This window comes from Coffea eugenioides, chromosome 11 (genome assembly GCF_003713205.1).
Source record: "Coffea eugenioides isolate CCC68of chromosome 11, Ceug_1.0, whole genome shotgun sequence".
In the NCBI taxonomy this organism is placed as follows: domain Eukaryota; kingdom Viridiplantae; phylum Streptophyta; class Magnoliopsida; order Gentianales; family Rubiaceae; genus Coffea; species Coffea eugenioides.
The window spans coordinates 1,197,957-1,220,670 of NC_040045.1; the positions used below are offsets into that span (position 1 = coordinate 1,197,957).

Below are 22,714 nucleotides of genomic sequence, written 5' to 3' on the forward strand. Positions count from 1 at the left end.
TGTGGGGTATTTAGGAATTTATAAATGTAAAACTTGATTGGGATGAGCTTAATATTATATGTATACCCCGCGCACGTCATCATTCAATTCATTCCAAAATCCATGATACCCTTAGAAATAAACTCAAACACCTAACACCTTCAACATCACGAGCAGCATTTTGACTCTTCTTGTAGCTTTGCTCTCATCCTAATTTAAAATGACATTCTCACGTTCAACATTTTTCCTTTTTTTTTGGCTTTTGTCTTTTGTTCCCTTATCTAAGACATCAGTAGCTGCAACAGGAGACAGCAGCATTGGACAATTACATACATGCACAATTTTGTCTAAAATCGCATGGCTATAGACACGTCTGACTTCTCATCATCCTCAGAGGAAAACGCCGTCAAATGAAATTTCTTAAACCTTTCTTCAGTAACCTGATCCAAATGATCCATCATATCTCTTTCAAGATAGTTTTGGGAATCATCAACCTGACCTTCCCTGAAAAAGATCTTGTTTTCTATGACTAGAAACCCAAACCCTGAGTGTGATCTTGTTTTATTCACATCCAGGTTGCTCAGATTCTTAAAACTACAGAGCTCTACCAATTTACTTACCAGGCTTTCACCTTCTTTGTCTGTTGAGAAATGCAGCCCCAAGAATTCTGCTAATCTCTTTGTATGGAAACAATGCTCTTTCTTCAAGTCCTCATATCTAATAAAGAATACTCTTTCAGGCGATTCTATATTTGCTTTCCAATACCCCAACACACGATTCCAGTATGGTCCATATGGTGAAACACCCTTAGAGAAGTTTTCAAATGCCTCTACTAATGAAATTCGTGGCACTGCTTCAGGTTTCAGCTTGATTACAAAGTGCCAACATGACACTAGCACATCCTTTGGGTCTCAAAAAACATAAACACTATGGCAGCCTGAAGATTTTGTAGATTCTGGTAAAGAGGAGTAAGGAATGTGAGTGTGCACGAGTGTTAGCACAAAAAATCCCCGCGCACAGAGCGAAAGCAATTTCGACACATATAAAAATATGTGGGAAGACGAGAAGAACAAATACTCAATAATTTATTTAACTCAAAACTTAATAGTAACAAATATTAAGTCGTAGCCTTTTGCTCATGACAATTCACATATCTCAATTATGAGATTTTCTCTCAAGTCTAATCTCTGAATTCAACTCAACTCTCCACTTTTCTTCGATTAATAATCTACTAGACTGGTAGTATTTATAGACTCTAAATCTTCCTAAAACAAATACAGTTGTAAACCAAAATTTATTTGGAAATTGACTCGAGATTTCCTAATCTAATATGGAAACTAAACAAATAAAACGTACTAGGAAACTAATACTAAAATAGTTTGGTTTAATTTCCTTCATTGCCTTTCTTAAACCAAGGTCTTAATGTTGCCATCTCCAATGCCATCATGGGCTTGAATCTCCATGAAAAATTCAGTCACGGTATAAGTGACATGGAGTTCTAACTTGCAATTGACCTTCAATTTCATCTTCACACGTGGTAATGGACGAAACTTGTACTTCTCAAACAACTTCTTGACTTGATCACTTGTGTCAAAAAATTTAAACATATTCACCCATACTCCATTTGATACTCCATAATTTAATTCATTCATATCACCAATAAAGTCTCCCAAAACCAGAAAATCATAGTTGATGCTACCAATGTTTTTAACATCACCATGTTTTTCCTTTGCTTTTTTCACACTAACAATTGCATCAACTTTAGCAGTATCACAATTTTCAATTAATTTGTCCACTTCACAATTGATCTCAACCAAATCCATCACTTTTTTTTTCCAAAAGGGGAAAACTCCCCAACTTTTATTAATTGCAAACGCTAAAAATACGAAGGAGGGAAAAGTCCCAACCTTCAATACATGCCAGAGAACTAGGAGTACTATTCCTAAACATTAAAGTTACGAATATATGGATAACCTATTGCATCTAAATTAATCAACGACCGAGCTCTACTTGGAAGTTGCTGATGAGATTGGAAAGTAACATATGGACTCTCCAGAGATAAAGCAGCTAAGTTGTCTGCCACGGCATTCGCCTCACGATAAATATGTGTAATGGTCCCCTTCACCTTGCATAGTAACAATCGAATTTGACTTAAGACGCTACACAACGGCCACTTACCAACAGATTGACTAGTAACCAACCGTACCAACGCTAGTGAATCCACTTCCACCAAAATATCTGACAACCCTGTTCCAACACACCACTGTAGACCAGTTAATAATTCTAAGTCCTCCGCATGTACCACCTCATATTCCCCGAATTCCTTATAAAAAGCACCAAGCATCTTCCCTTCAAAATCTCGTATCACTCCACCGCCTTTAGACAAACCATTTGACACACTTGCATCGGTGTTAAGTTTGATTGACCCTCGAGGAGGCTTCATCCATGATATAGCCTTCGGACATAAGGATTTAGCTGGTTTGATCCGAAAGTAACGTGCAAAATACGTATCCGTATCCCCCTCCAACTGAAATCTGTTCAGCATGCGTGCAGCCCCCGTAGCAACCAACCACCCATTGATATCAAAAATAACTTTAGAATAGACAGGGGGGATATTTCCAAACCGAGCATCGTTTCTACTACGCCACAGAAACCATAACACTACAACTGGTATAACACACCGAACATGATCCAATCGCCCATTCCCAGAAGATTGAAACCACACCACTAGCAGCGAAGAAACACATGAGAATGACCTCCACGGAATTCCGCAAGCCAGAAAGAAGTGCTGCCAAACAGCACTTGCTAACCTGCCATGCAAAAAAATATGATTCAAAGACTCCACTGCATTACCACAGCAATCACATTTGGAAACCATGGAAATTCCTCTAGAACAGAGCTTGTCGTCCAGAGGAAGAAAATCAGCCAATACCTTCCAAACTAAGTATGACATTTTTAAAGGCAGCAAAGGACACCAAATTCCACGCCAAACCATGACAGGTTATGCCGCTGTCTAACTAAATCCCAGGCTGACGACACAATGAATGTACCATCCGCTGAAGGAGCCCAAACCAATTCATCCTTAAGGGTCGGATCAACAAGTGTTTGTGAAATAACATTAACAACAGATCGAGGAAGAACTTGGAGGAGACGTTCAGTATTCCACCCCGTAGAGGTATAAAACTCAGCTACTAAAAAATGAGGAGGCACACCAGCAAACTGTCTGCTAAGAGGTTCGTCGAATAGCCATCGATCATGCCACAAATCGATGAATCCCTCACCAAGCCACCAACGAATATTGTCTTCAGTTATAGCCCGAACCGAACAGACCCGTTTCCATGTTGCCGACCCAACAGCAGCCGCAGCCAAGAATGGGTGTTGTTCGCCAATGTACTTACGGTGCATAAATCTGGCCCAAGGAGAGCTCTTTTGACGTATTCTCCACCATAATTTCATTGCAAAAGCCTTCTCTAAGTCCAACAGTGATCGAAATCCCAGCCCCCCTTCTTCGACTGGAAAGCATAATTTCTCCCAGGAAGACCAATGAATCCGTCTACCATCCTTGCCATCCCACAAGAATGCATTAAACAGCTTGCCCAATCTAAGAAAAATCCCCTTAGGTGGTTTAATAACCTGCAAGAGGTAAAGAGGCATTGAATTCAACACATGACGAAGCAAGATGAGTTTCCCCCCAGCAGAAAGAAATCGGGAACTCCAATGATGAAGCTTTGCTCTAACGGAAGCAATAACTCCATCAAATAAGACACTTTTACTACGGCCAAGAGAAAGTGGAACTCCCAAATATTTGACAGGCCAAGACTGCCCTTGAAATCCCGTTACTTGCTAAATTAAGTTGATAACATCCGAATGAAGCTTCGACGAACAAAGGAAACGACTCTTGGAGAGATTAATTTTTTGGCCAGAAAGAGTTTGATATTCTCGTAGAAAGGACGACACAGCCTGTAGACATTCAGACGATGCCCGCGTGAAAATAATCACGTCATCGGCAAAAGCAAGAAACGGGACCAGCCCTCCCTTAGTCAAAAATCTAAATCCTGGATTGCTAGTAAACAGCTACTGAAGGCCCCTTCCAAGAAATTCCGAGACAAAAAGGAAAAGAGTGCAAGATAAAGGATCCCCCTGACGAACCCCTCTAGTCGACTTGAAAAAGCTCGTGAGCTCCCCATTAACCAGGACAGAAAACCAAACGTTGGATATTAATCGAAAAATCAGATCTACCACACCTTCTTTAAAGCCAAATTCACGAAGCATGTATAATAAAAACCCCAGTCCACCCTGTCATAGGCCTTCTCCATATCCAATTTCAATATTACGTTAGGGTGACGCAGTTTCTTGTCCAAATCCAGAATTAACTCCTGAGCTAGCAGAACATTATCTTGTATTCCCCTGCCCGGGATAAAGCCAGTCTGAAACTCTAAAATCAACTTAGGAAGGAGTTGATTAATGCGGGTAGACAAAATCTTAGAAATGATCTTTGAACTAACGTTAGATAAGCTTATTGGTCGGAAATCTTTCCACTCACATGCACCTTCCTTTTTGGGCAGTAATGTGATCGTTGTACTTGAAAATCCGCGGGGCATTGTGGCACCAGCGAAAAAATCCTTCACCGCGTCCATGAAGTCGTCCCTTATACACTCCCAGCAACTTTGATAAAAACCCCCTCCAAAACCATCAGGTCCCGCAGAACTCTGAGGGTCAATCGAACATATTACCGTATAAACTTCTTCTACCGATGGTGTTTTCAACAGCATGTCGTTCTCCTCTTGCGTAAGCTTGGGCAGATCAAGTGACGGTCTGCTGCCAGAGCAAACAGCGCGGTCTGCTGTGAGAACCCTGAAAATATATATATACAAATATCATTTCGTATTTCATTTGCATATTTAATTCATTAGTAATTTTAGAATTACTTTCACTTGTTCGCAGATAAGTACTTAAAAACACTTTTCATGTGTGAACTAATATAATTTTTCTAAGTTATGAAATTTCTTGGTTTTGCTTAAATATATTAATACATTTGGAATTAGAATGATTCTATCGCCTTAACATAAAACGTTAGAACACTTAGTCTCTATTACGCTAAATCAACGTTACTTGAGCCGATTAATCTTACTACCTTAAAATAAATTATTTAAAGTCCAATAATTAATTCTAATTAGTGAATAACGTCAAAACTATAAAGCCGACAAATTTTAGATAAGAATAATACAAGTATACTAATTACGCGTGGGACGTAAATATTACGATAATTGAAACCTCGTAAGATTAGCGCATCATTAGGAGGTTAATTACATTCGGAATAATTTTTGGAGTTAAATTGGAATTGGGGTCTTAAGTGGTCATTAGTAGGACAATGTGAAATGTCCAAATTACCCCCTATAATGTCACAAAACTACCATGCAAACCCCAAAACATCTCCGGTCATCATGATAACCAACCGCACCCTTCAGCCAATACACTTCTTTCACCACCTTCACACTCCACCCTCTTGCACACTCAACCCCTTAACCGCGCCTATTTCTTCACCTCAACCTCGCACAACCAGTTCCATTTCCTCACACCGTGAGCATTGATCAAGAGTGAGAGAGGGAGAGCTTCACCTCGTGAGTATCGACTGAAGGAGAGAGCGAGATAGCGAACTGAAAAATAATTTCTGGTTCTGTCCGCGAGCATCGAAGAGGGAAGGGAGGAGGAGAAACCGTGAGCAAACTCCCTTCTGCATTCTCCAAGACCAGCCAGTTGTCATCCAGCTTCCACCACCACCAGTTGCAACCGCCACAACCCAAACCAGAACCAACAAACTTGTGCGTGAAGACAAGAGCCGAGAGAGAACAGAAAAATTTTTCAGACTTCCTGTACGCAAGTGAGCTGACGCTGAGGTGATTCCTGAGCTTAATTTAAACTGATTAGAGATTGATTAAGCTTTGCATTTGACGAATGAGCTAAGATAAGCTAGAAAATTTTAATGAATTTAAAATTCTGCCACATTCAAGCCACCGAGGATGATCGAACAAATTCTGGAAATCTTGGGTGAATGACGTTGATAATTGAACTCGATTTCTAAACTGGAAATGTTAATCAGCGGTTAAGCTTTTGCATGTTGAACTTGAGCATCTAACTCCACGTATAATCCAAGGAAAATCCAGAAATTAGGATCAAAGCTGCTGGAAATTTTGATTGTGTGATCTGCCGAGAGTTGATTTGGTAATGTAATTTTAATTTTGATTAATTGAAGTAATCTGAGCTTTTATATGCGATTACTTAACTCAAGACATGATGTTTAAGACCATGCATGTCAATCTATGTATCCGGATGATGAATTTGAAGCATGAATGAGAAATCTGTCTTGGGAAGAATATGACCTGTCCGAGAGTTGATTAAGAATGTTGGATTAACCCTGCTTTCTTGTGATAATCCGGAACTGTTATTATGTTTAGCTAATTAAAGCTTGGATGATTAATATGGTTAGAGTCTTGCATGTTAACTCTGTGCAGCCGGATGATGAATCAAGAAACATAAGAAAGTCCATTTTTATGAATTGTTGCAGCCGAGAGCTTGTCCTGTACTTTACAGCTTCATTTGATTCAATTCTGTTGTTTTGAGTTTGTAACCATGATTAACTAGTTAATAACATGATAATTGAGCTTTGCATGTAGCTAATTAATGGGTTTAAATCAGAAAAATAAAATGAATTAGAAATCTGCTACACGTGTGTTCGACCGAGGCCAAGCTAAACAGAATTTCTGGATTTGTTTTAGATGAGTATAATTGTTGTTTGAATCTGGATTTGATATGGAAATCTTTACTAGCTAGCTACGTGTTTGCATGTCCTAATGGAGTACTTAAAACTCTGTTTTAACCAAAGAAAATCTTGTTTTAGAACCATTGTTATTGCTGGAAATTTTGAGAAAAAGCCGTGAGGTTTAAACCTGGAAATTTTGGGGTTTGTAATCATGGTTTAAATTCAACTCTTGAACTGGAAATGTTCATTGTTTAGCTAAGTAATTGCATGAGGAAGTTGAGAGTTTAATAGCATGTTTTAACCGAGAAAATAAAATGAAAACAGAAAGTTTCTTCATGCATGATTCATCCGTAGCTTGCTGGACAGATTTCTGGAATTTTTGGGATGTTTAAACCTGTTATTCGAATTTGATTTTGAACCAGAAATGTTAATTAGTTAGCCAAAGGTTCACATGATGAATTTGAGAATCTAAAACCATGTTTTAACCAAGGAAAAGTTGGATTTATAAAACTCTAAGTGCTGGAAAAGTATTGATAGCCGAGGGGATGAACCAGAATTTTCAGTTTGTCTTTGGAAATTTTAATTGGTTTCTGGAAATTTATTTTATTCTTCCCTTGGAATATAATGGATTAGTAATACATAAGAGATGTAAATTTAAGTTGTTTGGCAATGAAATATTGGATATATTGAAAGATTGAACCAAAAATGTTGATATCTAAAGGCTAGAATTTCTTTTGTGATAGCCGAAGGTTGAATTGGAACCTCAGCTTGGTTTTGAAATTTTCTTTGAAGCGTAATGGTTGGAAGTGCCTGGAATATGTTGTTTTGGAGTTCTATAAGAAATGAATGGATGGTTTGAATAAAAACCTTATGGTGTTAAAGGAGAAAAAGGAGTTTTTCACAAGTGAAAAATGAGATTTCAGATTTTCGGATTTTACTGACCAGTCTCAGTAAAATGCTTATATCTTGGTGTAGGAAAATCCGATTAAGGTGTCGTCAGTGGCATTTGAAACTAGATTCATGGGCCTTTGTTCTGTAGAAATTTCATATTTTTCCTCCATATGTACTGCTGTCCGTGACTCCTCAAAGTAGACTGTGACGACCCCACCTCCCCCTAAGGCGTACCAAAGGATTCGGCGGACCGCCTGCCCAGCTCTCGCCAGGACTCACTCACTATCTCTATCGAGTAATGTACACACAACCATGAACCATAAATAACAATCCCAATTCCAGCTTATAATTTACATTGATAGAAATCGAGGTACAAAGTCTCAATATACTCAAACTGGTTCAAGGCGTATACAATCCAAATACAAAACATTCTATTCGAGGAATAGCACGAGTACAAGTCAAAAATCAAACAACTAGTCTATGCTAGACTTTACATATCTCGCACCTCGCTCGTACCCCTGAAAGGAAAACAAATGGAGTGGAATGAGCTAAAAGCCCAGTGAGGTTCCAAATAGCAAATTGACCATTATTTATAAGTACGAGTTTTCGATATAGCAAAGTAACGAGCATAAAGTTCATAAAGTGTTCATAAATGTGAACAGTAACACGTCAAGTAGCAATCTTAAAATGAGCAAATGTAGAAGTTTTTCAAAAGAAACAATAATCCAATAAACAATAAGTATTCCAAAGCATAAGGATACGGATGGCTCTCAGGAGCCAAATTCCCCTTTGCATTACCAGAAGCTTGATCACGTAGTAGTTGACACTCCGTCAACTTTCAAGTGAGTAACTAATCCAGTAGAACACCACTTACACGACTCTCCGTCCACCATTCACACCCCCTACTGGGCCCAAAATCCTCAATAAACACGGGTGGTAATACTCGAGTATACCGATTAGTCGAGGAGATATCACTCCACTCGACAATACAAGAGACCCAGGGTTCGTTACCCAATCGACCAAGCCCTTGCCGGCTCGACTAGAGTAACTCGCCACAGGGTTTCTGGAATTCCAGGAAGTGCGCGCATCATAATCAAGTATATCAAGTCAATTGCAACAATAAACAAGTATATCACGTAAGGGCAAGTGCGATAAAGTACACTCTTGCCCTTACAATTCACGTATATAACATGTAATCAGATTGGTCACGTATCAAGTTCAAGTATCAAGTTCAATTCGGTATTTGAAAGCACTCACCAAAAGATATAGTGCCTTTACTGGTCACTTTCAGGTTATACTCCGGTTCGGAGTCCAAATCTGCGATAAAACTCAGTTTGAGAACTTTGAAACATGACTAAGATTCACAACTTAGACGTTTCGTTCAATAAAAATCAAGAGATTGAAATTCACTCGGATAGTAGTCGTGAAACACTTGCTCGCTTTTTAAACGATAAAACTTTGTAACATTTATACTTGAAATTGTCTTGCGAGTTGAAGTACAAGGAAAACATACTTCGAGCAATCATTATTTCATTTCTCAAGGGTACAAGTTCGGCCAAGTCCTTACTTACATACCTCGAAACAAGAAGACTCAAGTACCCTAGATGGTTCAAGTACTATTCATATCAATTCGACCCAAGTCGCAAGTGTATTTATATAGTCCTCGAGCGTAAATTTGGGCAGCATGCCCTTTGTGTTTACCTAATTTTCCAGCCATTTAGGCTTCATTATTTTTCTTCAACAACAGCCCAACAACATACATATCAGCAATTTATGTCAAGAGCCGTTCCATAGGCTCACAATATCATAACAACAAGAATCGCATCAAGTACAAGTGCAGAAACGCAATGTAGTTCAAGACAGATTTGACGTACAAATGCGGTAATACCATACCTGAGGCTACGCTTATCGGATTAAAACGAAACCTACGCCGTTTCGAAGCTAAGACACAGAGCTACAACATTCATGAAGGTCACTTAGTCCATTTCCTAATGTAACTTAGTCAAAATCTCAGATTACTAAACCAGAAACCAATTCACCGGCAGTTTAAACGCATTATGCTGTAACGGACCTAACTCAGTGTACACAAGTCCGAATCAGGTTTTCTTTGAGGCATTTTAAAGCTACTTCAGAACACTACAACTTTTATGTTTTGGCCCAGAGCTAAATCAGAATGGATCCTGGTCAAAAATCGTGTTAAACTGGACTGAACTTAAGAAACAGACTGCTGGGAAATTCTTAAAACAGTAGGGGTATTTTGGACTTTTCACGTTCTGCGTTGCTCCGATTGAGCTGAAATTTTGCAGGTAACTATAAAATACCATTCTCTACAACTTTCATGTTTTATTCCAAGCCAAATTCGGCCTATAACATGGTGCAACAAAAACGGGCAGAATAGGATGAAAATTTCCAGAAATCTGAAATCTTTTGGTTTCAATTGAACTTTCTTCAATTCCTTGTTCCAATCACTACCAAAGCCCCTTGTATAATCTTATATACAACATATACTAACTATACAACAAGTTTAGGCAGAAATTAATCAAACTCTAACTTACATATTTCATCCAACAATCACCACAACAGCTTGCATCACTTGTAATCAAACCCAAAACATGGACTATTTAACATCTTAAACAAGAATAAAAGGATCAAAGCCATAGATCAGATTTTATACCTCAAAAAGAAGGCTTGCAAGAGTGATCCTCCACTATTTCTTGAAATTTTTGGTTCTCTTAGCTTCCCAAGCTTCCAAACTTACGATCAATCGGTTTAGAATTTTTGTTTCTCACTTGGATGGTGTAAATCAAGAAGAAAATGGTTGTTTCTTGCTCTCCCTTTTCTCTCTCTCTTGCTCGGCTGTGAAGGTGCAGAAATGAGGAAGAAAGGCTGCTAATATGGTGTTAATAAGACAAGAGGATTAGGACTAATTGTGACCACAAGTTGGCGTAACACTTGGCTCAATTTCAACCACTCAAATTTTCTCTTTCCTTGTTTTTTCTTTGCCTTAAATTTCGGCCAATAGGAGAGCTAAGAGGGGGAAGATATTTTTCTCCATTAGTGATAAACTTGTATGGCAAGAAAGTGGTAGTCAAGTGGTGCGTTCAATCGGTAGTGCGCGGGACCCGCCGGTTCGCGCCGTTTTTCTTAAAAACACACGTACTAGGATTTTTACTTCCTATTTACTAACCTTATATTATTGTTCCTAATCACATATTAATTCTCACTCAAAAGTCACTTTTAATCACCAAATTGATCCTTGGTCAGTACCGAAAATTCATCCGGCGAAAAATCGCGAAAACCCTAATTTTGCTCAAATCTTGAAACCGAAGTGTAAAACCCTATTTCCAGGTTCATCTGCACTTATTGTTGAACAATTGGGTAGTAGGGCCTTAATAAATAATAATTTTCAAATAAAAGGAAATTTTTAAGAAAACGTGAGGAATTTACAATTTCAATAATTAACATTAGAATCTCTAGTAAAATATGAAAGATTTAAGAAACCGTTTAGTCACAAGTAAACTAGGGTTTTTGATTAAACATTAGGGTTTCTAGTCGTTTAAAACAAAATAAGGTTTTAAATCAAACCCGAAGAAATATACTTTAATATTTTCTTCACAAACAACCTCCTAATATTCGGGATGTTACATAGACTGTCCTGCTTGAATGTCCTGTTTCTTTATGAAACTGAATTTTTGACTTGGATCGAACATTTAGCTTATTTGTGGTTTGAATTCTTGATTGAATTGTGGTTGGAAGTGATTGATGTTGTCAAGGGCTAATGATTGATGAAGCCCTTGGCCATTTGAATGGTTTTATAAATATTAAAGAGTGATGAACTTTGATTGCTGGAATTTCTTGAAGGCCTTACCTTCATTTTTGTTTTAGTTAAGATGTGATATGAGCTTGCCAAAACCAAGTGCTAATGATTGACGAAGCCTTGGTTATTCGTTTATTCTTGATCAGAATTGAATCTGTTGAAACCTAGGGCTAATGATTGACGAAGCCCTAGTGAGATTTCTATTTGAAATGTGAGTTGGTTATATTGACAAATCTGAAATATTATGTGCTTGTAAATCGAAATCGTAAGGAATCCGTTTTGGTCTTGTGCACTTGAGGAAGTCTTAAGCAAGCTATTTAAATATATCTTCACTCTAGTATGGTTCGATAAAACTTAGCACTGTATGTTAAAGTTAGAAATTTCGTATAGGGATTTTCTAAACCTTGCCAACTCGATATCTCTCTTTTAAGCGTAAACTAGCCTTATTACTTTTAGAAAATGATTTCACAAGTTTTAAAACCCTAAGTCTTGATCTATTTCCTTTTCTTTCCTTAAAATTGTCCCTGGCTAATTGTCTAGAGGAAAATTTTCAAAATACAAGATTTTAGTGGCTTTAACTAAAAATAGCTGAAAACTTCCTCGGCAAGAAAACTTATTCTAAATAAAATAGTACTAGCCGCACTCGTATAGAGAAAAATATTTTTAAGGAAAGCCATATAAAACATTTCCTACTTTTACTAAATTTCAATCCTAAGTGGATGGTCGAATTGTTTCCAGAAAATAATACTAGTTACCTTTTTATAAGGAAAAGTATCTCAAGGAAAACTATAGGAAACATTTCTACTACTTTTGTCAAGTTTCAACCTAAGTAGATTCTTGAAATTACTATGGGAAAGTAAACTAGTAATATATTAGATAAACCTCGATGTGTATAAGCTTAACAACTGAATAGAAACTTATAGTTTCAATATTTGGTATTCTAGGATATTGCGAGGACGCGGAATTCGATTCCCAACTTGATATCTGAACTCCACTCTTGGTGAGTGTCCCTGCCTGTTCTATGATTACTTGGTTAAAGTGATTTCTTGACTCAATATGTGATAAATTGCAAAAGTAGTTTTTGATCCATCGAAGTGAGCAGTGTGTACTTTATCGCACTAGCCGTTCGAGTGGTGACTTGCGTGAATCATTTTTCTCATGAATCCGTAAATCTAAATGTAGTTACGTCGTTGGGTGAATCCCTCGACGCGTGAATCTAACTACCATAAATCTAAATGTAGTTACGTCGTTGGGTGAATCCCTCAACGCGTGAATCTAACTACCATAAATCTAAATGTAGTTACGTCGTTGGGTGAATCCCTCGACGCGTGAATCTAACTACGATAACGTCGTTGGGTGAATCCCTCGACCATTTATCTACGGGTATATCTCGAGTATACTGCGTCCTTAGTTGACGTTCGGGCCCGGGACAGGGGTATGAATGGTGACGGGTTAGGATTAAAATGAGTGGATCTACATGGACTATAAGTAGTGAGAGCCCCTGTATCCTACCTTGTGCTGTTATACGCTTTCCTAACTGTTCAATTTGGTTAAGTTATTACTCGCTGTTTGATTTAGTGACTGCATGTTTTGGGGCACCACTGAGTTTTAGCTCACCCCACGTTTATTTGTTTTCCTTAACAGGTTCTGGAAACTGAAAGCCTTGAACTTACTTATGTTTCTTTTCTTTTGGATGTAATGGATATTACGGCTATTGTGTGGGTTGTATTATGCTTCAACTTGAATTATGTACTTTTGTTTTAGATTGCCACTTGAAGCTGGAAAATGTGTAAAACTTAATTTGGATGCTTGGCTTGATTGTTGTATTGTGTTGTATGAATTTCTTTTTTTTGTTGGGACGGTACGATTCTATTCCGCAGTTCGCAACGCGTGAAATGTTTAGGAGCCGTCGTTTGGCTATTTTAAATCACTGCTATCTCTGAAGTTAATGTGGTTTTAGTGACGGTCTTCTTCGGAGGAATTGTTTTGTAATAAATTAGGTTATTCTTCGAAAGATTTTGGGTTAGAATGCTTGCGTGAGTCCTGGCGAGAGCTGGGCAGACGGCCCGCCAACCCTTTGGTTCGCCTTAGGGGGAAGTGGGGTCGCCACATCTGCTGTGAACAAAGAGGAGAAAAAATCACTCGCCGACAGCTTAATATCCTCGACACTATCAAACCAACTGTCCCCGTTGTCCCTAATTCGTGCAATAAAATTAGAGCTGCGTTTCTGCTTAACTGCTGCATGAAAAAAAGAGGTATTGGCGTCGCCCTCTTTGATCCATTTGATCGCTGCTTTTTGTCTCCAGAATTCACATTCCAACGCTAGCTCCCGAGAATGAACTGCCCTTGCCTCATGAACTGCCGTCCTAGACAACGTGTCTCTATTTTGATCATACAAAATTTCCTTGGCCAATAAATTATCCGCTGCCACTTTGACCCTTTGAGAGACATTCCCAAATACATCCACATTCCATCTAGATAAAACTCTTTTAACCACCTGCAATTTATTATAGAATTTCTGCATTCCAACTCCAGAAACAGGCTGAGCCCAAGCAGACCTTACTGTTTGTTGAAAACTGGAATGACCTCGCCAGACATTAAGAAATCGAAAGGAAGACCGTCGTGTTGCCGTACTTCCTTCCCTGACCAGCAACGGACAATGGTCAGACCGCCCTCTCTGAAGATGAGCAACTCGAGTCATCTCAATATCAGACAGCCAAACGCTATTAATGACCGCTCGATCAAGTCGCTTCTACAAAAGAATATCGAGCATCTAAACACTAGAATATCCAAATTTTGTTGTGCACGAAGGACCGAGCAAAATCAAAACCCAAGAACAGCTGCACACTCTCCAAATGAGAGACATTGGCTAATGGCTCCAATAGAATCAGTAAACGAATATTGTTTGATCTACAAGTGCGACGAATATGCCGTAATGACTCCTTGTTCGAAGCACCACGAATGTTCCACACTATAAACTTAATCGAATTTAACATTATTAGACCGAAGATTATAATGAGCAGATGAAGTCATACGTTCTCGTTTCCTGGCCTGTCTACTACGACCCTTGCGGCCTTGGATCAAATTTTTGCAGTAAGGTGCTGCAAATCTGCCAACCAGTGCGTTAGAGTAAGGTGCTGCTATCTGTATCATATCTTGACGGGATATCACCAACGATGGCTCACCCTTGTATGTACTGAGATGGCCAATGCCAGAGGACGAAGAAGAAGGAGGTTGAGAAAGAATGGAGGCGAACGTCTTCGTAGGCCGAAAGAGGGGCGGCGCCTCCCCATGCTGGAGAGCCGCCATGAAACCCTACTAAGCCCGAGTTGCAAAGGATAGCCCGAAAATGGAGAGAAAGCCCGAAAACTCATCCCCCAACCTACAAAGATTCCAACCAAATCCATCACTTAATTTTTCTCTTCAAAAAATTCATCAATCTCGATAAAGTCAACAATTTCTCTATCATCATGATCTTCAATCACATCATTAATTTGATCAATGATTTCACTTTCTTTCTCAACCATTTGCAAAAATTCTTCTTCAATCACAATTTCTTCATCTTCATGTGTATCCACAATTGCTACAATTTGTTCTTTCTTTACCTCATCAAAAATTTCTTTTTCTTCTTCCTCGTCATAAATTTCTTCTCCACCATGACCATAGGAATTTATTAAAAATTTTTCAAGCCTCCTTTGCTATCTTTACATGTATGAATTTTTTCGCTACATGTAACTGGACTTGGATACTGCGATGGTAGAGTGCCTTGTAATTCAACTGTCTATTCCTCTTTAATTGTTGAACTGCATCATTTGATAATTCTATACCTGCTATAGGTTTCGTGAATCCCTTTTGGATAATATTCCAAACTCCAATGTCCTTGAAAAAATCCTTCATCATCGATCTCCAAGTTTCAAAATTATTTTTACCATCAAAGATAAAAAAAAAAGACATTGTTGTAAATAATGCAGATCCATACTTTAATTTCAAGAAGAAGCCCTAGGATCAAAGCCTAGAGCTCTACCACTTGTTCGCATGAAAAATCCCCGCGCACACAATGGTAGCAATTCTAACACATATAAAAATATATGGGAAGAGAAGGAGAATAAATACTCAATAATTTATTTCACTCAAAACTTAATAGTAACAAATACTAAGTCGTAGCCTTTCGCTCACGACAATTCACAAATCTCAATTATGAGATTTTCTCTCAAGTCTAATCTCTAGACTCAACTCAACTCTCTGCTTCAATTAATAACCTACTAGAATGGTAGTATTTATAGACTCTAAATCTTCCTAAAACAAAAACAGTTATAAACAAAAACTTATTTGGAAACTGACTCAAGATTTCTTAATCTAATATGGAAACCAGTGGCGGAACCAGAAAAAATTCTTAGTAGGGGCAAAAGTAACACTAAAATTGTTTACCTACTCTTTTTCTAGTTTTCTAAGCAAAAAAAAAAAAATTCATCAACAAGTACAAATAATGCATATATTACATGAAAAACATAAAAAGACATTCAAAATTATTAATGTAATAATAATTTTATTTTAAAAACAAACAAAACTATTAACAATTGCTCACTGCGAATTTTTATATTTTGATAACTAACTTGGTTGTGGAAGTAAGAATGGCTCTCGGTTGTGGAGGGAAAATGAGGGACCAGTGGAGGAAAGGAAAATTGGGAAGTGAGGACAAAGGAAGTGAATGATATGATCGGATGAATTGATTAAGAGAAAGAGTAGCTGACTGCTTGGTTGTGGTAGGTAGTGGCTCTCGGTTGTGGGGGAAAAATGGGGGACCAAAGGAGGGAAGGGAAATTGGGGAGTGGGGCCCAAAGAAAGTGAATGATGTGATTGGTACTTGTTAATTGAAATGAAAAAACTTTTTTTTAGTTTATTTCAAATGAAATTTGTGCTCCACGTATCTTTTTAGAATTTTAGTTTATGAACTAAATTAAAAAATTAAGTAATTCTTTCACATCCTTTTTAAGAAAACTCTAGGGGCACACTTAAAATTATATCAAAAATATATAAGTATTATAGGAATTTAAGGGGGACAGTGGGGGCCCGTGCCCCCACCTTAAATCCGCCCTTGATGGAAACTAAACAAATAAAACGTATTAGGAAACTGATACTAAAATAGTTTGGTTTAATTTTCTTCAATGAGAGAATTGGGTGGCTTTGGGTTGACAGGATTCGCTGCGGCATATGATTCCAGCATGGGAACCAATTCATGAGGGTTTGCCGTTAGCAAAGGATTTTGATCGGGATGACTGATACATGTACGATTTGTTATGGTGAAGAGAAGTGCCTTTAACCAGGTTGTTCCCGATTTTGGATATGTGGCCAGGAGAATGTCACTTGGTTGTGCCCGAAAATGTTTCTGGAGAATTAGGAGTCCCTTGAGAACTCCTGTGGAATACCAAAAACCTTGGTACCAGTGAATGTGCTCACTTAACCAACCTCTTTCCCTAGGAAGCACAGAGACCATATGCAAATACCTTTGGAGGATTTGGTCACTGTCATCTTCTTTTTCTTCATTAAACAATTTTGGTGCATCACCACCTGCAATGCAGGAAGATGAGTTTAATGAAGGGATTGCCATGAGAATTGGAACCTGAAAGCTGGAGGCTGGTAGACTCTATTCTCATAACACCAGATTATTGTAGTGCATGTTAGTAAAATAGTTGCATTAGTACGCCTGCAAGCTGGCGTGCTCAAAATTTGATCACTCCTTTGAATTTGGTCAGGACCACAGTAAAAGAGAAAGTGCAACAGAGAATTTAAGCAGGCAGAAATGAACCTCAGAAGAGAAGAAAATACTAGTATCTCTCTCCCACATAAAACGTGTGATGGAAATGGTTATTCAAGTCTCATCTGTTTTCCTTTCCTCAATATTTGCATATGGACAGGATCCATAAGAGTTTTTCTCAGGATTTTTCTCCAGCGGTTAGTTATGTGATATGAAAACTTAACAATTTCAGCGCTCAAATGATGCGAAAGTACCAGGGGGCATAAGACCACCTTGATCATATTGTCTAAAGATTCATATTCTCAACCCAGTAAAATTCCTTATTGCTACTAGAGTAAACCATGATTGGATCTTCCAAAGTAGCAAAACACCTACTTGGGAGCCCTTTTCTCAGAACCTGTTTGAATGATGGGAACTGGAAATAGCGCTAAAACTATTAATATCATTTCATTTGTGCCTCTTATAAGTAGCTCACTCCAATGCCACTTTAACCAGCGCTCACAAAGGTTCAGATGCCAAACCGTGGATCCAGAGCTCAAAAGTCAAAGTTCGGGATTGTTTGGGAGGAAAGAAGTGGGAATATTTAGCTCAAAGTTTTCATTCACAGATATGTAGCGCACATGTTAAATATGACGGTCCATAGTCATAAATTTTGTCCATCCAAAATCAAAATGTAGTATTGCAGTAAAGCAGGACCATCACATCTCCCCATCACTGCTCGGTAAAAATCATTAGGATTCTCCTTTCAACCTTGACCTCAAACAGTGTTACGGAGTCCAAAAAACTTTTACATGGTTGTCTAATTATTATCTATCTAATCTAACTATAATATAAGAACTAGTTGATTGTTACTGTAGCTACTTCAGCTACTGCCACATGGCACTATGAAAGGTGAAAGCTTTTTGATCTGGGAGCTCGGGCTACAAACTTTGACATATGGGTCGGTCTGCTTGCTTTCAAAGAAAATGGGAAAAGGGCCCATCAACTTCATGTCATCGTTTTGGCAACTGTTTTTTGGTAGAATTGAATGTGTAGCCGTGCAGCCTATGCCAAGTCAGGAGACTAGCCATCTCATCCCTGTTTTTCCGCGTTTTGCTTCTTTGGCTGGATGTCTTCGAAGACTTCGATCTTTGATGGGCATCCTTTCATCTTGTCTTGACCTTTGAATCGCATCTAATGTCTCGTGATTTCTAGGAAAATTTTTTCCCTTGCCTTTCATCTGTATTTGCACGTCTCTTTCTCTTATCACATTCTCGCTCTAACCTTCGTTCATTCTGGTTTTGGCTTTTTTTTTCCCTCTTGATTCGATTTGTGCAATTTCATATGGAAGTACAATTTTTTGTTATTTCCTTTTTGGTTTGAACATTTGTTTTTTCTTCTTTTTATTTCCTTACTAGGGTTTAATGAATCTAAATTTTGTTGGACTATAGTGTTGATTTTTTTGTTGGATTTTCACAACAGATGAAGATTAGAAATAGGTGAATTTATTTTATTCTCATTTTCGGTTGTGATGATACAATATTGTTGCCATGAGTTGTGTTTCAGGCTTGATACTAACTGGATTTAAGCTATATCTTGGCGAGGCAACTCAGATGGCATTTTGGATTATATATTATTCCAAAACTACAACTGAGTTTGCAGCCATGGTTGTGCTCTTCTTCTTCGGCTGGCATTGACAAACAAATTCAAGCCTTACTTTTAATTGTCAAAGTTCATTGTTTGTTTGGATTTGAGCTTTACTTTTAATTGTCAATGGGTTTGTTTGAATTGAGATAATTTCAAGTAAAATAATTTATTTCACAAATTTCAATTACCTTTTTATCTTCTCAATCGCCTTTTCATCTCACATACATCACATCACAAAAAATATTACAGTAATTATCTTAAATAAGTCATCCAAATAAACTCCTATCCAAACAAACTCTCGTTTTTTTTTCATTTATTAGTCCAACTGTAGCTTAGTTTGTTCTTCTGAAATTCTCGTACAAATTCAATTCCACTTCAAGTATTACTACTCCATGTTTTGATGCTTTCTTATCACTTATCTCAAGTATTTTTTGATCCCTTACAATGATTGCTTATTTTATATTTGCTTCATTATCTCAAAACATGGTTTTATATGACACTGCCTTCAGTTTATAAGACCAATAAGAAGAGGGTTGAGTAGCTGAAATCTCATAGGCATGGCTATCAAGCGTTTGATGAAATGTCTGTCTGAAACTTAGGATAATTAGTTCTTAGGTTGATTGCAAATGCAGCAATAAATCTAGATGGTGTTTTTTGGATCTTTTGAGAAGGTTTTTAAACAAAAGAATCACTTCATTCATGTTTCTATTGATATCTAAAACTAATAAATTAGATTTATTTTGAATCAAATGTTGGCCATTTGATGGATTTTAGAGCAATCTAAGCAATTCAACATTGCCAGTCAACTTGCTGTCCAGATTCTTCTTCTTCTCTGCATTGAATTCACTAGTTAGTTTCAAAACTTATGTTAACTTAAGGGTCTTTTCCATTTTTTCCTATTTTATGAAAACTGGGTGTAGTGTAACCTAATTGCTTTTTGCTTCTCTTTTGGTGGCTTGACAATTGATAAGTGAAGATTTAACGTACATTTTGTACAAATTTGGCATGAATTTTTGGTATGTTTTGAGAAGATTAAAGCTATATTTGAACTCTTTTGGTGATAATTGCTTAAATATTGTTTAAGGGTTCAAAACTTGATAAATGAGTGGATTAATGCGTAATTTTGTGAAATTTTGAAGGTTAGAAATGTATGAAATTCATGCACAAGCTGAAAGAAATGAAAGGGTCATCCAGAGGACAAAGTACACAAGGAATTGGGAGCAAAAATATAGAAAAAGGGAAGAAGTGAAAGACTGGAAAATTGCTCAACACAGATCCGAGCTCGGATCTGTGTAAACAAGAGGGATCCGAGCCCTCGTCTGTGCTTCCGGAGAGTGTATCCGAGGTCAGAACGATCCGACCTCGGATCCATCATGGAAAGTCCTCGGATCCACAAATCCGAGCTCGAATCCATTATCACCCCTCGGATCCGAGGCTCGGATCTGCCTCTCTCCTCAGTAAGTGGCACAGCCGTTTTCTTTACCTTTTTCACAACCTTTCCAGCTATTTTGAGGGATAGAAATCGGTAGCATATGCTTCTGCAACAAAAGAGAAGACCAAATGAGTGTAGACAAAAAGAAACATCATATTTTTGACTTCTTTTTACAAAATCTGAGTGGAGGAAATTATGAAGGAGGGGAGTAGACTTTCTACCACTTTTTATGCAGAAGCAGAGGGGAGAGGTAAGAGGAGGAAGACCATACGTAGCTAGTTTTTCATCTTGAAACATTTCTTTCTCTAGATAGGAGTTCTTGGAAAAGCATTTTGTTGGAGTGTTTCACTTGTAATCATATTGTGCAAGAGTATAGCAGGAATTGGAGAGTTTCACCTTCAATTGGCTAAGTTTTCTTTCATCTTTCTTATACTTGTACTTTATGATGTTCTGCATTAATAAACTTGTGAGTTTGATTGTTAAATCATTCATGAGTAGCTAATTTTCTTTATCTAGGGAGTAGATGAAACTTATGGCTAAATAATATAAATTGAATGTGATTTACACTTGTTATATCTTGTATTAACTTGTCTACTTGTGTAGCTGTGATTACTTGTTATTGATTGATCACCAATAGCTTATTTATAGTTGTTATTGTTCAATGAGAATTGGTAATAACAATGGAGACATATGAGTAGAGCTTGAGTTGTATGTTCATGAAAATAGAGATACACTTAGGTGGATTAGTTAGCATTTCATGAAATAAAACAGAGTAGTAGTAGTATTTCACCATGAAAATAGGGAAATCTATATTGCTCTAGGCCATTTCATCATGAAAATGAGACTTGGAAACTTTGGAAATGAATCTCTGGTTAAACAAGAATAATAGCAAGAAGTAAGTCCATTCATTTGTGTTATTTATGCCATAAGTGGAATCTACATCCCTAGAATCTTTCTTAAGTGAAATTTCTCTATTTGCATTCAGCATTTGTTAAACTAGATTTGTATATCAGATTTGTAGACTACAGCAATATATTTTCTCTACTCAAATTAATTGTAAGTCTAAATAATAGAGAAAACAAGGGCTTAGTAATTGTTTAAATTGCTCCTCGTGGGATCGACCCGATACACATCTTGTACTACAATTGCGACCTGTATACTTGCAGTCCAACGGGTGTAAAATCGGAATTAAACTTGCATTGATATAAAAAGCCCGTCAAGTTTTTGGCGCCGTTGCCGGGGAGCGGCAATATTAGGGCCTAATAATCTCTATTAATTTAGATATTTTCATTGTTTTTATTCAAGTTATTGAATTAAAACTGCAAAATTTCTCTTGTTTTTGTTTGTAGTATATGCACCGGGTGTCTCGAGAAGTTGCACTTTTCGATCCAGAAATTGAGAGGACACTACATAGACAAAGGAGGAACACACTACAGCAAGAGGAACAAGGGATTTGGCAACCAATAGAGGAAATCTTAATAGAGCTTCCATTTGAAGAAGAAATGGCAGAAAACGAAGCAAATAGGCGAGTTCTACGAGATTTTGCTCTACCGGGAACACAAGGATCTCAAACGAGCATAGCAAGGCCTTCGGTAAATGCTAACAATTTTGAGATTAAACCATCACTTATCCAAATGGTTCAATACTCTCAATTTGGAGGTAATGCAGTAGAAGATCCTAATACACACTTAGCTACATTCTTGGAAATTTGTGATACAATTAAAATGAATGGAGTTAGTGATGATGCTATAAGGCTAAGACTGTTCCCATTTTCATTGAGAGATAAGGCCAAACTTTGGCTACACTCTCATGCTCCTAATACTTTCACCGGATGTGATGATTTATCAAGGGCATTCTTAAATAAGTATTTTCCACCAAGTAAGACTGCTAAACTCAGAATGGATATCACTAGTTTTAGCCAATTGGAAGGTGAATCATTATATGAGGCATGTGAAAGGTTTAGAGATTTGCTTCGGAAATGTCCACATCATGGACTGCCGGAGTGGTTAATCATACAAACATTCTATAATGGTTTGGCTTTTTCTACTAAAACTATGATCGATACAGCTGCAGGTGGAGCTTTAATGGGTAAATCACCCCAAGAAGCTCAGAATTTGATAGAAGAAATGGCTGCAAATAACTACCAATGGGCCAATGAGAGAAGTAATACAAGACGTCACGCAGGTATGATAGAAATGGACACTCTCAATATGCTGAGTGCTCAAATGAATAATGTGATGAAGTTGCTAAGTAGACAATGTGGAGTTGGTCCAAGTTCATCTAATGCACATGTAGCGTGTTGTTCTATATGTGGAGGTGAACATGATACTAATGAGTGTGTTGATTCTGAGCAGGTACAATTCGTCAATAATTACAATCGTAATGCTCAAAATAACCCCTACTCGAATACTTACAATCCGGGGTGGAGAAATCATCCAAACTTTGGATGGAAGG

The 22,714-nt window shown here is 37.7% G+C and overlaps 1 protein-coding gene, 1 long non-coding RNA gene and 1 other non-coding gene across 3 annotated transcripts; all 3 read right to left on the bottom strand.

The window, feature by feature from the left end:
* Positions 1-7,991: 7,991 nt before the first annotated feature.
* On the bottom strand, positions 7,992-8,927 carry LOC113751306. The gene is made up of 2 exons (XR_003464815.1): positions 8,888-8,927; positions 7,992-8,148 (listed from the first exon to the last, which is right to left on the bottom strand). It is a non-coding gene; the product is annotated as an uncharacterized LOC113751306 (long non-coding RNA).
* Positions 8,928-16,599: 7,672 nt separating this feature from the next.
* LOC113751397 (cytosolic sulfotransferase 12-like) lies at positions 16,600-17,055 on the bottom strand. Its single transcript, XM_027295403.1, has one exon. The coding sequence runs from the start codon at positions 17,053-17,055 to the stop codon at positions 16,600-16,602; it is 456 nt and encodes a 151-aa protein (XP_027151204.1).
* Positions 17,056-22,149: 5,094 nt separating this feature from the next.
* On the bottom strand, positions 22,150-22,256 carry LOC113754604. Its single transcript, XR_003465285.1, has one exon. It is a non-coding gene; the product is annotated as a small nucleolar RNA R71 (small nucleolar RNA).
* Positions 22,257-22,714: the final 458 nt, after the last annotated feature.